The sequence below is a fragment of the Hyperoodon ampullatus genome (assembly GCF_949752795.1).
Source record: "Hyperoodon ampullatus genome assembly, chromosome: 20".
NCBI lineage: Eukaryota > Metazoa > Chordata > Mammalia > Artiodactyla > Ziphiidae > Hyperoodon > Hyperoodon ampullatus.
In genome coordinates, this window is record NC_136933.1 from 12,147,343 (window position 1) to 12,161,826 (window position 14,484).

Genomic DNA, 14,484 nt, shown 5'->3' on the forward strand with positions numbered 1-14,484 from the left:
TACCACCACCTGGCAACAACTATGGAAAAGGCCTTGCCCCCATGGAGTTTGTATTCCAGACTGAAGAGACAGATAATCAGCAAATAAATAAGGACATTTATAGTGTGTCAGATGGTACAAGCCAACAGAGAGGTGAGGGAGGTTATAGGGCTGTACCAGGAGGAGGGACGGGATGGGTGGTCGACGAAGGCCTTGCTGAAAAGGTCACACTTGAGCCAAAATATAAAGGAAATGAAGTTCTAAGCTGGTTGATTCCTATTCCTTCATAAAGGATCCTTTGATTTTATGATTCTCTCTTCATGGATTTCATGTTTTAAAACATCTCATTTTCCAAAAATATGAAGTCTTGGTTAATTGTCAAAATACATACTCTTTGTGGAAAGCTCCTCAGGATGCAGACAAAAGTTGGGCTCTTGACTTGCATAGTGGAAAGCTAAATTCAACAAGCAGGACTTAGGCAACAGGACCCTCACTTCCCTGTTTATTCCAGCTCTAGATTTCTACAGGGATGGTGTTAATTTAATCTAAAGGAAAGTCTCTTGCAACACTTCATGGTTCCAGCTCAGTAAGACGTACAATGTCGTTGACAGCACCCATACCAGATGTTAGAACATAAGTGCCAGGGAGCAGAGAGCATTGCATTGCTCGGTGACATATCCCAGTGCTCAATATATTTCTGTTGAATTGAATTTCTTGAACTTACACCATTCGCCTGGACCATTCACTGATCACTGGGATTGATTTTCCCATTTGAGATCTGTTTCTTCCACAATTACCATAGCTTCTATTTTTCTTTACCCTCCATGATGCCAGCACATCACGGGGCCATGATTATTCTTGCAGCTAAGTTACATGTGAGATGACTGAATGTGTCAGAATGATGAGAAATCAGTGATGTAAAAATGGCCAAGGTTGGAAGGTAGGGGCACATTTTTCTCTAAATGGAATTATTAGCTAGAACTCCCAAGAAATATAAAAATGCGTGTTCAGAGAGATGGATATCCAGAGGGAGGGACACACTACTCACAGATAATAAAGCCATTTCCCTTTCATTTCCCTACTGATTTTAGCTGTTTTAGAAAGAAGAAAGTGGAGGCTCCAAAGATCCATGCTTACCTCTGGTCGTTTGATCTTAAGGGCTGCTGAAGACACATTCCATTTGGTTGTCCAGTTCATTTCTCAGTTTGTAGCTGATGCCATCACCAGGGTGGGGTTTATATTTTCCCACCATGTGCTTCCTACAAAGTTCTGCTGCTGATAGCTATTATTTTGAATTATATTTTATAAAGCATGTACTCTCTTCTACTTAGCTATTTTCTACACTTTATCATACCCCAAACCTATCACTGATGGTGACAACCACAAATCCCTGTGTTTTGCTCTCAGGAAAAGATCTTTGTGAAGAAAGATAGGTCAGGGCTGAATTCTTTCGTAGAGATCATTTTTTTTTCTCTCTTTCTGAAAGAAAGAAATTTCACCCCCTTGGAAATGAAACAAAGCTATCTCACCCAAGATGGGTTATATATTCATCAACCACTATGTTCCATATTTGTTGAGTACCTGTTATATGCTAGGCAACTTCCTAGACCCTGAGGATACAGGAGTGAATAAAACAGAAACAATTCTTAATCTCATGGCACTTACATTTTAGTTTACATAATATGAGGTGCCATCTTAACCAAAATTTCCTACTTTCTATGGGTCATCAAGGGATGGGGCAGAGGCTGTCATTTTAATGTGCATATTTGTCTTTCCCTAGTTGGATTTTTGGCTTTAACTTCCATTAATTTGTCTTACATCTAAATTAATTTTTATGAGCTCCTCATTATATATCACACTGATTTAAATAATAGCAATCATAATAATAGAAAACACTCAAAAGTCCAAACTCATTAGCTTGAAAGCTTCAGCCTTTCTCCTGAGATACAGTTCACACCATACCCTGTAGGCTGCATATAAACCTAACTAGAAAATAAAGAAGGGAAGTTTTGCCTTGCAATGAAACCAGCCATAGTTTAATGTCCATTTTGAATGGTAAAGGTATTCTTCCACAAACAGTTCACGAATTGTTCTTTTGGTTATTCCATTAGCTGCACACATGGTCATTACACAAACCATTAAACTTAATGAGGATGAAACTGGCTGTAACTTTTAAGCCAGTTAAGCCTCCATTACCTATAGACACAGGCAACCAACTCTGGGAATACGTTCCCACTACCCATAGGGAAGGATTACCCGAAGATCACAGGTTCCTTCCCCTCCAGTACTGAAGCAATAGCTGCTCAATTAGACAGACCACTGTTAGCATCAAGGGAGGCCCCATGGTGTCTCTTCAAACTGTGGATACTTCATCACTCAAGGTGAAAATGGTAGAAAAATGCAACTTATCACAAATTTGCTATAAGTGGACAATTCCTGCCAAGTTGACATATGTAACTTTGCTTCCTCTGATGTCACCGGATAATATGACTCACTGCTGAAACACTGTTGACAGTAGAAAAAGGAAAAAAAAAATCTGTGGAGCCAAGGATAATATTACAAAAACAAGGAATGACAATGAGGCCATTTCTGCACATGTCTGCATTTCAATTGGCAAACCACAATCCGGAGATGTATAATATCACCGTGGCCACCATCTAACCCAGGCTTCTGTTCCCAGGTGTGAGCTTAGCACTCTGCCCATGGACCTCTGCAAATAATTACTAGCTTAAAAAAAAGAAAAGACTGCCACCCCACCTGGCCCCCTTCCCCAAGCAGTACATGAATATAGCAAATAAAGTGACTAAAATCAGCCTTTTAAGCAACTGCCCAGCATAAATCATTACTTGGCAAGAGGCTATAACATTTGTCTGTAATGTTTCTACACAGTATGACGTCCACTTCCAAGTAGATGTCTTGGTAAATATGGCATCAGAGACCATGCCTAAGGCAAAGCTGAGTGGAGATGAAATTCCATTTCAGAATGAAATAAGTAAGTTACTATGACCATCTGTGATCTCCTACATAAGCAAAGAGCTGACTGAACACATCTGCCATGTTATAAACCTATCGACTTGCAGATGCTTTAAAGGCAATGAATGAAACCTTAATTTCTTGGTATCTTTCATAGCCCCTACCATTGTAGGCACTCACTTACTCATTCAGGAAATATTGTAGGTCATGTACTAGATACCAGGCGCTATGCTAAGAGCTGTGATATAGAGGCTGTCGCATCTGATAGGGAGATTGCCCTCATAGATCTTATACTGTAGCTGTGAAGGGGAGAAATTATCAAGTAATCACACAATTACATAATTACACATAATACTACTTCCGTGATCTCTGAAGAACTAATTCCGTGAAAGGAATTATTCCTTTCTCTGTCCTTCAATAGTACTTTCTCGTGTATCTATTAAGCATTGACTAACGTCTGTTTTGTGTTATGAACTGGGTACGTATCTATGTCTTTTTAGATGGCAATCACTCAAGAATAGGGCCACATCTTTGTGCTTCTCAGCACCCTGCTCCTCCCATACCTTCTCTCCCACTACCTACCCCTGCCTGGGGCTCCTACCACCCTGGCTTGCACAGAACTCCCTTTCCCCCCACAAAAATGTAGAAATAAAGCTGACCCACTCACTAGCTTTTCTGTGTGGGTCAAATTCATTTTATTTCTTATGCTTCCATTTATACATTGGGGCTAAGAATTTACCACTAGCCTCTTTGGGGCACTGTAACTCGAAGAATGAAATGGAGATTCTCAGTATAAAGGCAGCAGGATATAAGGGCCCCTGAGAGGCAAAGCAACCAGCTTAACCACTGGTATGGGAAAAGGAACAATTTTACTGGACTCAAGGATCTAAAGTTGTATCAGTGCTGGTTGATACCCATACCCAGTCTTTGATAAACCGAGATAATAAAGGCAAGGCAGTGAGTTTTTCATAGGCTAAATTTATTCAACTTATGTTGAGATTATCTTTCCTAAAACGCGCCTTTTTGTGACATAATGGTAACAATGGAGTTTTTAAAAATGTTTTACTTGTTAAAATCGAAATAAAAGGCAATCTATATCAGTCTCTTCCTTTTTTTCTTTGGAGATTTTACTGTCCCATAAAATCTAACTATCTGGGAAACACTGGCTTAGGGTGTCTGCTTTCATTGGCTGGAACAGCGCACAGCCAAAGTCAACCCAGATAGTCAAGCTCATGTCGGGAGGCAGCTTATTGGCTGGTGTGTTTCATGAGGACAGCAAGATCCAAGGAGGTTCAGAAGACAATTTTCTTGGCAGAAAGCCTTCTAAATTCAAAGATAGATGTTTTCAGCCTCTCCCTTGGTTGAATTTTTCTTTTTTTCACATGGAGACGGTGAAACTAGTGTTTTCCATAGTGTTTACAGCTGATGGCATGATTATAAGTGAGGTTAAAAGAGTAAAGGAAAAAGGGATGTAGAATAGGGAAACCAAGAGAAGGAAGACATGAAGGCAACAGAACATACAGAATGAAGAGTGATTAAAAGGTTGAGGTGGGGTAAAGTGAGAAAATAAAAATAAGAAGAAAAACAAGAAATTCACTCACACACACACACACACACACACACACACAGTTGCCATTGTCAGTTACAGGAGCCAGTGGTTCATAAGTTCTATGTTGCCACTGATTTCTCTTTACTTTAGTTGCTGAAGGACAGAAAACCAAGCCTGCAATTTAACCAAAGACTTCTTAGCATAAAAGGAAGATCTTCGGCTTTGTCAATCACACAAGGGCCAAAGTCAAGGCCAAGAACCCTAACATGAATTCTATTCCTGACATACCAGTGTCTTCACCTTTGCTAACTATGTCTGTCTTCTTCCAGGACTGAGGAGATTAGTTAAGAAGGAGTAGTTATACACTTCCAATTGTGACCCATTCTTGGGGACAAAAGAGGATTACATTTCTGGAGCTCTCCTTCCTAAACTACTGGTGGGGAGGGGTAGCAGTGGTGGTGAGCAAAGCAAAAGAAAAGAAAACCCAAACCATGTTTGCTCCTAAGCCTCACCTCACCTGCCAAGGGTGAAAGAAGTTATTAATACAGTAGCATAGATGCTTACCCATGTTCTTCCCAGGTTTTACATCCCCAGAAAACTTCCCTTCCACTTAGAAACAAAAGCCTGCCCATGTTTTGATGCCCAGATCATCAAAGACTGTAATATAGTCTTGTGGGTTCCCACGACCCTTTACCAAACAGTGCAGTGTCACTTTAAGAGTTGGAAACTCATCTCTGTTTCGGAATTCAGCACTTTCACACACACCAAGAAGATCTGAGGGATGGTGCGTGTAGGGTGTCCAATGACCAAGGATAAGTTCCTGCCATTTGGGCCCATTAGCTGAAAAATGGGAACTTAGAACCATTTCCCTTCCTGTCTCACTTCCCTTAGAGCTTAACCACCTATTGGATAAATATGGCAGGTCCATTGGTCATTCCATTCCCCCTCCACTTGCTTTTCTTTTAGGGGAGAAATAAATCTTTCTGTTCAGAGGATAAGCATTGCCTTGCGGTTTCCAGTCTAAGTTAAGCTACATTTGGAAGTTGGAAGTGACCCTCAGGCCAAGAGCCACCGTGAATAAAGGATCTTGTTCACAAACCCTGTGATGTGGCTGGGTCGTATTGCATTCTTCCTCACCCTGTGGCGGCAGTGAAGTTCAATGCCCATGTAGTAAAGATTTTACCCAGCAGGTGGGAGTAATTACACACAGCACATATTTCTAGGCAGCAATTTTCTTCCAAATTTATAATACAAAAGAGCATAGTAGTAAATCCCACAATTTTTTTTGAACGCTGAATTTGCTAACCCACTCTCCAATTCACAAAACATATATGGTTAGTCATAACTCAACAGTCTTGAGTTTATCTCAGAACTCAAGTATGGCTGAAGAAGAGAGTAATTGGCAAATATGTCCCATGGAACTGAGACTTTTTATTACCATTTCTGTTATATGTTCTGTTTTATCTTTCAGTTACTTTTTAAAAATGTCATTTACCTGAGGTACTTCTGTTCTTAGAAAATTTTTTCACACTTAATTTTTAGTCTGAAAATACAATGGTTTTTTTCCCATGACTTTTGCTGCGTTGTCACTGTGCCCCTTAGCCAAATTTATATCTATGCTTATGAAATACTAACTCAACTGAATCCCAGGTGAAACACTTACACTCTATCACAAAATGGAGATGACTGATCCATTCACTTCTGGTCCAAATATTTCAGCAATCTTCAGGTATAGATTAGGTTGCCAACATGATGTCAGTTGATATATTTTCTGAGATCCAATATTTCTTTCACATCAATTTAGAGACACATGCCTATAGTTTATAATGGCAAGTCTTGAAATTAGTAGCTTAAGGAATATGCTTTGCATTGTGCTGCATATTTGAATTGGTCGTATTCTTATTCCCTTAGAGTGAATCCAGCTTGCCCATGGGAGCCGAGGCCTGAATAACACATTCTGTGGGTATCTGTGCTTTGCCTTGAGAATTCTTCCAGCCCACCCTTCCTTATCCCACTCTCTCTCCACACTTGGCTTCCACAAGATGTCTCCTAGGAGAAGAAACACACACTCTTCCTCTGCCAGACTCACATACTTTTTTTTTTTTTTTAAGTTTTTACTTTTTACTTATTTATTTTATAGAAATACAGTTGATTTACAATATTAGTTTCAGATGTACAGTATTATATTAGTTTTAGGTGTACTACATAGTGATTCAGTATTTTTCTAGATTATACTCTATTCAAAGCTATTATAAAATATTGGCTATATTCCCTGTGCTGTACATTACACCCTTGTATCTTATTTATTTTATACATAGTAGTCTGTACCTTTTAATCCTCCACCCCTATCCTGCCCCCTCCCTCCTTCCTTCCCCCCACTGGTAACTAATTTGTTCTCTATATCTTTAAGTCTGTTTCTAGTTTGTTATATTCATTTGTTTCAATTTTTAGATTCCACATATAAATGATAACATACAGTATTTGTCTTTCACTCGCTGACTTATTTCACTAAGCATAATACTCTCCAGGTCCATCCATGTTGTTGCAAATGACAAAATTTCACTCTTTTTTATGGCTGCATAGTACTCCTTTGTTTATATTTACCACATCTTCTTTATCCATTTATCTGTTGGTGGACATTTAGGTTGCTTCCATATCTTGGCTATTATAAATAATGCTGCTATGGGAGTTCCCTGGTAGTCTAGTGGTAAGGATTCTGTGCTTTCACTGCAGAGGCCTGGGTTCAATCCCTGGTTGGGGAACTGAGATCCCACAAGCTATGTGGTGTGGCCAAAAAAAAAAAAAAAATGCAGCTGTGAACATTGGGGTGCATATATCTTTTCAAATTAGTGTTCTCATTTTCTTTGGATGTATATCCAGGAGTGGAATTGCTAGATCATATGGTAGTTCTAGTTTTAGTCACTGAAATTTTTAAAGCCATGAAGGTAATTTAGCAGGAACACTATCACAGGCAATCATTTTTTGTTTTGTTGCTAAAGCTGTTGGACACATGTTAGAGTGATTTTTTTTTTTTGTCTGAGTGTATGACAGGAAAATAATGTTTAAATCAATATGGAAATCAAAGTATCTCCACTAGCATTATTAATCTAGAAGGAAGTATTACATAGACAATAGTAAAAGGAAGGACATTTAGTCTATATTTTCAAATGGGACTTGATCATTTTAAAGTTGTTCACTGGCAAAATTTTTCACCAAGTTAGTATAGATTATATGCTACTTCATTAAAGATAGCAATAATGAAGTCTGGGTTTTTTGTTTTGTTTTTCAGTATTTGCTTTCAGAGAAAAATCCTAAAACTTGTAGGGATTTCTGATGCCAGAAAATTTTGATATATAAGAGTATATTTAGCCATCAGGGTGACTTAGATCATGGTAATTGGTGTATGTATAATTATAATTTGCATTCCAGTTATTTAAACTGAGATATCCTTGATCAGGTTGAACATACTGTGAGTTGAAGATCTCTTCCTCCAAGAAATAAGATGGAGACAGTCTTTGGAGAATGGCCTCACTGAACTGGTAAGTTAACTTTCTCTGGATTTTGATGACCTCCTCAGTTCTTCCATAATTCCTCAGTGCTCTGGCCATTTTCTGGTAAGTCATGGTCTTCTGGTTGCTTTTTCTTTTCCCCCAAAGTTGGGCAAGTTTTTCGTTGTTTTTTGATACAAACCGAAAGATGTCTTTGGTTTGATCCATCCACTGAATACAAAATGCCATCTCGGGATTACACAGGGATTCATGAAGGTATTCAAACAGTCGGAGCTTCTTCCTGCCTTTTCCTCCCTTTTGGTGGAGAAGAGTAGGTTGCACCAGCTGGTTTTCAGGGATGTTCTGCAGAGACTGATGAATATTTCCTTCAAATGGAGGTCCGCAACACTGTTCTATATAAATATATTACTGTTCTCCAATTGTAGACTGGTTCCTCTGTGGGCAGCACACCATAGCTGCTGGAATTTCCTCTGACATGAGAACAGTGGTTGATGAAAGCCAGGTCATTTTTGTAATTTGAGGAGTACTGAAGATCACCAGTTGAATGTTGCCTCAGTACTTCAAAAACATCTTCAAATGCTTGACCCAGCTTGTCTTGTTCAACACAAGCCATGCTTCATTAATAAATGGACAATTCTGTCCATCAGAGGCCAATCTAACATTTCCAGACTCATCTACTTCTTTATCTGCCCCATGATACTTCTTTGGGCATTTAATAATTCAGTGGAGAAAATGGATTCTTCTATGGTGCTAGCTTTTTTCAGAATATTTAAGGTGTTAGCCAAAATCACTGCTCTCCTGTTACTGCATTCCATTCCAACTCGTCATGAAAGAGTTGATCTCCAAAAATATATATTACGGAATCATAATTGCAATACAGGGTGATTCATTCCATTATGATTATTAGCACTATTATATTAAGATTACTCAGATTAATTTCCCTCCTAACCACTGTAATAGTGTAAGCTTTTTTTGGCAAAGGATATTATGTAATGTATTCAGTTATCCTAACTATCGCACAGATTCTATATTTTTCATCAACCAAGTATTTATTTTAAAAAATACTTGGAATAATTTTAGAGGAAATCATTCTATTCCCAATTGCCACATACAGGCTGAATTTTTTTTAACCAATGGACGTAGTTCAGCAGTTAAAGTTTATAGTTCTACACAATGCTGGCTAAGCTACTCGTTTTGCTGCTACTGATGAAAACGCTGATAAGCGAAGATCAATGCTGCTTTTACTGCTTATACAACTCAAAAGTTGGTCCCAAGGAAGGCTTCTGTGTATTGGCCATTGTTCTCCTCTCAATAGGTGTGAATCATGGCAGATGAAGTGACAACAGCTCCCTCTGGACCACGGGTAAGCACCACTGACCCCTGCCAATCTCCTCTGCAGGAGGAGTGAGTGTCTATCTAGGGTGGTATGTCTTGGATGGATGGATTTCACAGTCAGGATGGATGTGACAGGGAAGCTTTTTTCTGGGCTCAAACCTCAGTGCTCTCCTTCCTACCCACACCCTTAGCTCCCAACTGTTCCAGCAGGGATGGCCTCTCACATTTCCTCTTTCCTGAGTCCATGATGTTAGGAAACACTGGAGTGTTTCTATGTTGATACCTAGGGAAGGGGGCAGAGATGGGGGTTTCTCTCCTACTGGCTTATCTTCTCTGAAGATCCACGCAGTGCCGTAAGTGTGTGTGGTGGGGAACGGGGAGGGGGAGAAGGTGCTCTATCGTCTATTGGCCCATTTTATTCTGTTTTACTTAGGGACACACGTTTCATTCTGCTGGTCGGCTTGTGAAAATCAGTTTAAAGTGATACCTGCTTGGTGATCTGTTTTGAGGTAAAGCATAGGTATCCTCTGAACTGAACAACCAAGAGGAGAAAAATAGAACTATATTTTGTTGGAGAAGAATTCCCACTGACAGGCTGACAGTTTCTTTACCAATTTTTTTTTTATCCCACTCCCTCATTTTTGGCAGGAAACATATGACATCCCCACGATGAATAAATACAGAGCCTAAGTGTATCCTGGGGATCAGAGCATGAGAAAGCCATTATCACCCTGAGGTCTAAAGCGGTAAGCCAATGAAACTGTAGCTGTAAGTTAGAAGGGGGCATCCGACAGGAGCTGTGGCCCTCAGAAGAGGAATCAGTTACTGCCAACCTTGACCAGGTAAGGAGCATTCATGGGGAAATGAACACCTAGGATTCTCTCCTTCCACCCTACAACCTCCTGCCGGTGCCTCCCTTTGAGGAAACCCAACTTGAAGACAGAGGGCAAGGGAGTCTGTTGATGCCAGCATCCTAGGACACAGAGTTTGGGGGAGCCAGGCGGACAGTGTATGAGAAAGAGCAAATGGGGATCAGTCATCATGTAGACAGATCTTCAAGAAACAAGCCAGGGGCTTCCCTGGTGGTCCAGTGGTAAAGAATCCTCCTTCCAATGCAGGGGACGCGGGTTCCATCCCTGGTCGGGGAACTAAGATCCCACGTGCCGCGGGGCAACTAAGCCCGTGCGCCACAACTACTAAGCTCGTGCACCTCAACGAGAGAGCCGTGTGCTGCAAACTACAGAGCCCACGCGCCCTGGAGCCTGTGCCAGGGCTCCAGGCACAGGCTCCAACAACTAGAGAAGGAAAACCCCGCACACCACAACTAGAGAGAAGCCTGCAGGCCACAATGAAAGATCCCGCATGCCTCAACGAAGATGCTGCATGACGCAGCTAAGCCCTGACACAGCCAAATAAATAAATAAATAAATAAGAAAAATTTGAAAAAGATAAAAAAAGAAAGCAAAGAAACAAGCCACACACACTCCCCTGTTCAAACTATAATTAACTTTCAAAGCACAGTTCAAGCATAGCCTCTTGGGAGCTTTTCCTGGTAACTCCAGTTTTTACTGATTTCCCTCTTATTTGAATTTATAGCACTTAAAGCTTGTCTTGGTGTTTCTCTCTATACACATAATGAAAGGGAGCTCGAAGCTGACATCTGAAATACTTCTTTTTGCAGTATATTGAGGCTTGGTTAGAGGCTATATTGATGAACAGTTATTTTATATTTAACAGTGTTGCTCCTTTAAAACATTAGTAACTCCATATCTTAGCACTTTAAACAAAACTTCTGAACTTCCTAGCCCACTGGGTGCTTCAATGTTCATCAGCTTTATTCTCTGAACACTAATTTATTAATGGCCTCTTAGAGTTGGTTCCAACCCTGAATGTGAAGAAGTGAGGATATAGCCCTTGATCTCAGGAGCTTCTATTTTTTCTTTCCATTCATGAATTTACTCATTTGTCCAACAACATTTTAGTGTGTACCTATTATGTGCCAAAAACTGTGCTAGGCACTGCAGTTCCAATGATGACAGGAAGATAGACCTGGGAGGGAGAAGGTATCCAAAAACAATTTTAAAAGCATCACAGGAGCAAGTGTAAAACTGCAACTATGATGACTGCAAGAAAAACAAGGCTATGGAGAGCACTGAGGACAAAGAACAGAGGGAACTGACTTAGGGACGTGAGAGAAGGCTTCCCTGAGGACAGGGTCATTAGTGTGAATCCAGAAGAATAAGAGTTAACTAGATGACTGCTAGGGGGCACTTTATAACCACAGGGAACAGCAAAGCCTGTCTCCAAAGAGAGGATGGCAAGGAAGGGGACCTAAGGAGGACACCAATGGGTTAGGTGGATACAGTAGGAGACTGGGAACAGAGGCAAGGGCCAGGAACTGCCTGCCGGCGAAGTGTTGGTAAGGATCCTGATCTTCATATCAAGAGTAGTGAAGTTTGGGATTAACAGACACACACTACTATATATAAAGTAGATAAACAACAAGGACTTACTGTATAGCACAGGGAACTAAATTCAATATCTTGTAATAACCTATAATGGAAAAGCCTGAAAAAATATATGTTATAGCATTATGTTATATATATATATATATATATATATATATATATATATATAAATTAATCACTTTGCTGAACACCTGAAACTAACATAACTTTGTAAATCAACTACATTTTTTAAAAATAGAGGGAAAAAACATAGCTCATGCATATATAACTTTATAACACAGTTATAAACTCTTCACTCAACAAAATTTTTTTCTGTACAGCAGTCTAGTGATGAAATGAAAAACCTGAATTCTTTCCAATAAAAACATGTGCAATTGAATATTTTTTAAAAAAAGTAGTAGTGAAAAGCCATTGGGGGGTTTAGGCAGTGGACTAGGACATAGTGGGAGAAAGAAGGAGAAGCAGATGAATTTGAACGACATGGGGGAGATAAGATCAATAAGGCCTTGGTGAATCATTGGATATAAGGAAGTAAGAAATATACAGTGAGAAAGTATCACACATCAGTAAAACGGATGAGGAGCTAGTCATTGAGACAGGAAATGCTAGGATAGGACCAGATATGACAGGAGGGGGAGAACACAGTGACATACAATGTGCTATACCATAGTACTACAAGGGTTATAACAGCTTATATAAAAAGATGTGGTGGAAGCCAAGAGGGGTGAGAATCATGGTCAATACAGTGTTTTTATAGCGAAGGATACTGCCCAGCAGTATGACCACTGTCTTATTTAATAAGCGCTAAAGCTAGAATATCTATAGATATAAAAGACTTAATGTGATTTCTAAAAACAGTCCATTTAATTCAAGATCATATAGTAGGTATAAGCTAGGAAAATATGGGAATGTGTTCCTCTCCCTTTGCACTTGGAAAAATGGAGATTTACAGCAGTTAATAACGTGGCCAATGTCATATACTCTTGAGTCAGCAGAAATGTAAAGGGAGAAAAAATCATCAAGTCTCAAAGAGCTGGAAGGAAATTTAGAGATCATTTGACCCAGCCCCTTCGTGGGCCAAGAGTAGAAATTTTTGTCAAGGTTTGATAGGTAGCAACAGAGGTGTAACTAGAATGCAGTTGTCTTGACTCTCAGTCCTGCATTGCTTTTTCTCACTCCCGCACATAAACTGAGTTTCAAGTTAACGCTTCATTGCTCAAGGATTTGGCCTCTCCCAGTAGCCAAAGAATCCGATTTGAAAGTGGTGGATAGCAAAAAAGCATCATGGAGCAATTGAGGCCCAGCTAAGCTAGGTGAAAACGTAGGCGGATGTGAACTTTGGCAAGTCCATGAGGACCACATATGAGAACAATTACAACAACTCCCTGTGATCTCAATTTCTTCACCTATAAAATGCGATCGTTGTGAATAATTATGTTCTTCTTCTATGAAATTATGGTTCTATGTATGATTCTTCCAACATCTTAATACCCCGCTGGACTTGGGAAAATAACTCTACCTTTCATTGTTTGCAATATGTTTCCTGGTGAAAGGGAATATGTGCTGGTTTTTATCATTGAACATATTTTCATGTTTAAGCTCCAGAGAAAGTGAGAGGAAAGCATAAAACAGGAAGCATCTGTATTTTTAACTGGCAGAGCAAGTGGAATTTGATGTGACTTCAATATTTTTCACTGCCTTGTATTCACAGATGGCTGGAATTCAAAAGTGCTTTACATAAGAAAATGGGTGGAAGCTGGTAAGAAGACCTTGCAAAGAGAGGAAGGAAGGAAAGAGGGAAGGAAGAGGGAGGGAGGACAGGAGTCAAGATGGGAGTGGGGAAGGAGGAAAGCAGGAAGATTATGAATACCCCCAGGTATTACTAATCTACCACTGGAGGGAGAAATGGGAGCGCAAGGAAGGGAGAAGGAGGGGGAGGGGAAGATCGAAGTGGAGGAAGAGGAGGGAAGGAGAGAGAGAAAGATGGCAAAATGGCGCTGACTTTCCTCGGTACGGTCTAGAGATAGGGCTTTGGTTCCGAGCTAGCTGACCCACTTGGAAGTCTCGATTCTTCCACTGTTTGCTGACTGAGCAGTCTAAATTACACAGACTTCCATTCCCCTCATCCAAAAGATGAAGCAGCCAAGAGAGAATGAGAGACGTGTTTCAGGTGAACAAAGCTTCACCAAAGAACATGCTTGCTGTTTGCGCAAAAGCACATGTTCAGTAGGACTTGGTCCCAACACCTGGATTGAAGCACATCATGTATATCATGCTGCCTCGGAAGGAAGCTCTGCAGCCAGGGTGGCTGTTTGATCCCTAGAACGAAACGGTTACTATGTTCTCCCATCCTACTCTTCAGACCACCCATGGTCTTCTGGTTCTGGTGTTCTCTTAGATAGTTTTTCATATCCGCTGAAGAATACTACTACCACTTTCTTCCTTCATGTACCCATGGATTCTGAAGCTTTCCAACCTTAAGGCTCTCTGAGAAGTCAGAAATGTATGTGGATTCAGATCCAAGGAAGATTCTTTTAGAGCTTTTCACTGGGTTTCTTGACTTACAAAACAAGCAGTATGCAATATTTTGCTATTGATGAGAGGATGTCAGGGAGTTGCTGGTTGGCTACAAATACCTAACAAATACTTTCCTCGCACACCTAAAATTACG

At 40.1% G+C, this 14,484-nt stretch overlaps 2 protein-coding genes across 2 annotated transcripts in view; both read right to left on the bottom strand.

Annotated features, from left to right (window-relative positions):
- Positions 1–14,484, bottom strand: part of NRG1 (neuregulin 1) — a gene marked incomplete at both ends in the record, with an annotated part of 1,029,698 nt that overhangs the window by 538,621 nt on the left and 476,593 nt on the right. The window lies entirely within an intron of this gene.
- LOC307068767 (transcription factor Spi-C-like) lies at positions 7,867–8,623 on the bottom strand (the record flags this gene model as incomplete). The annotated part of the gene is given in 3 exon segments (XM_079726809.1): positions 7,867–8,384; positions 8,387–8,402; positions 8,405–8,623. Coding segments are annotated over 3 exon segments (753 nt in total).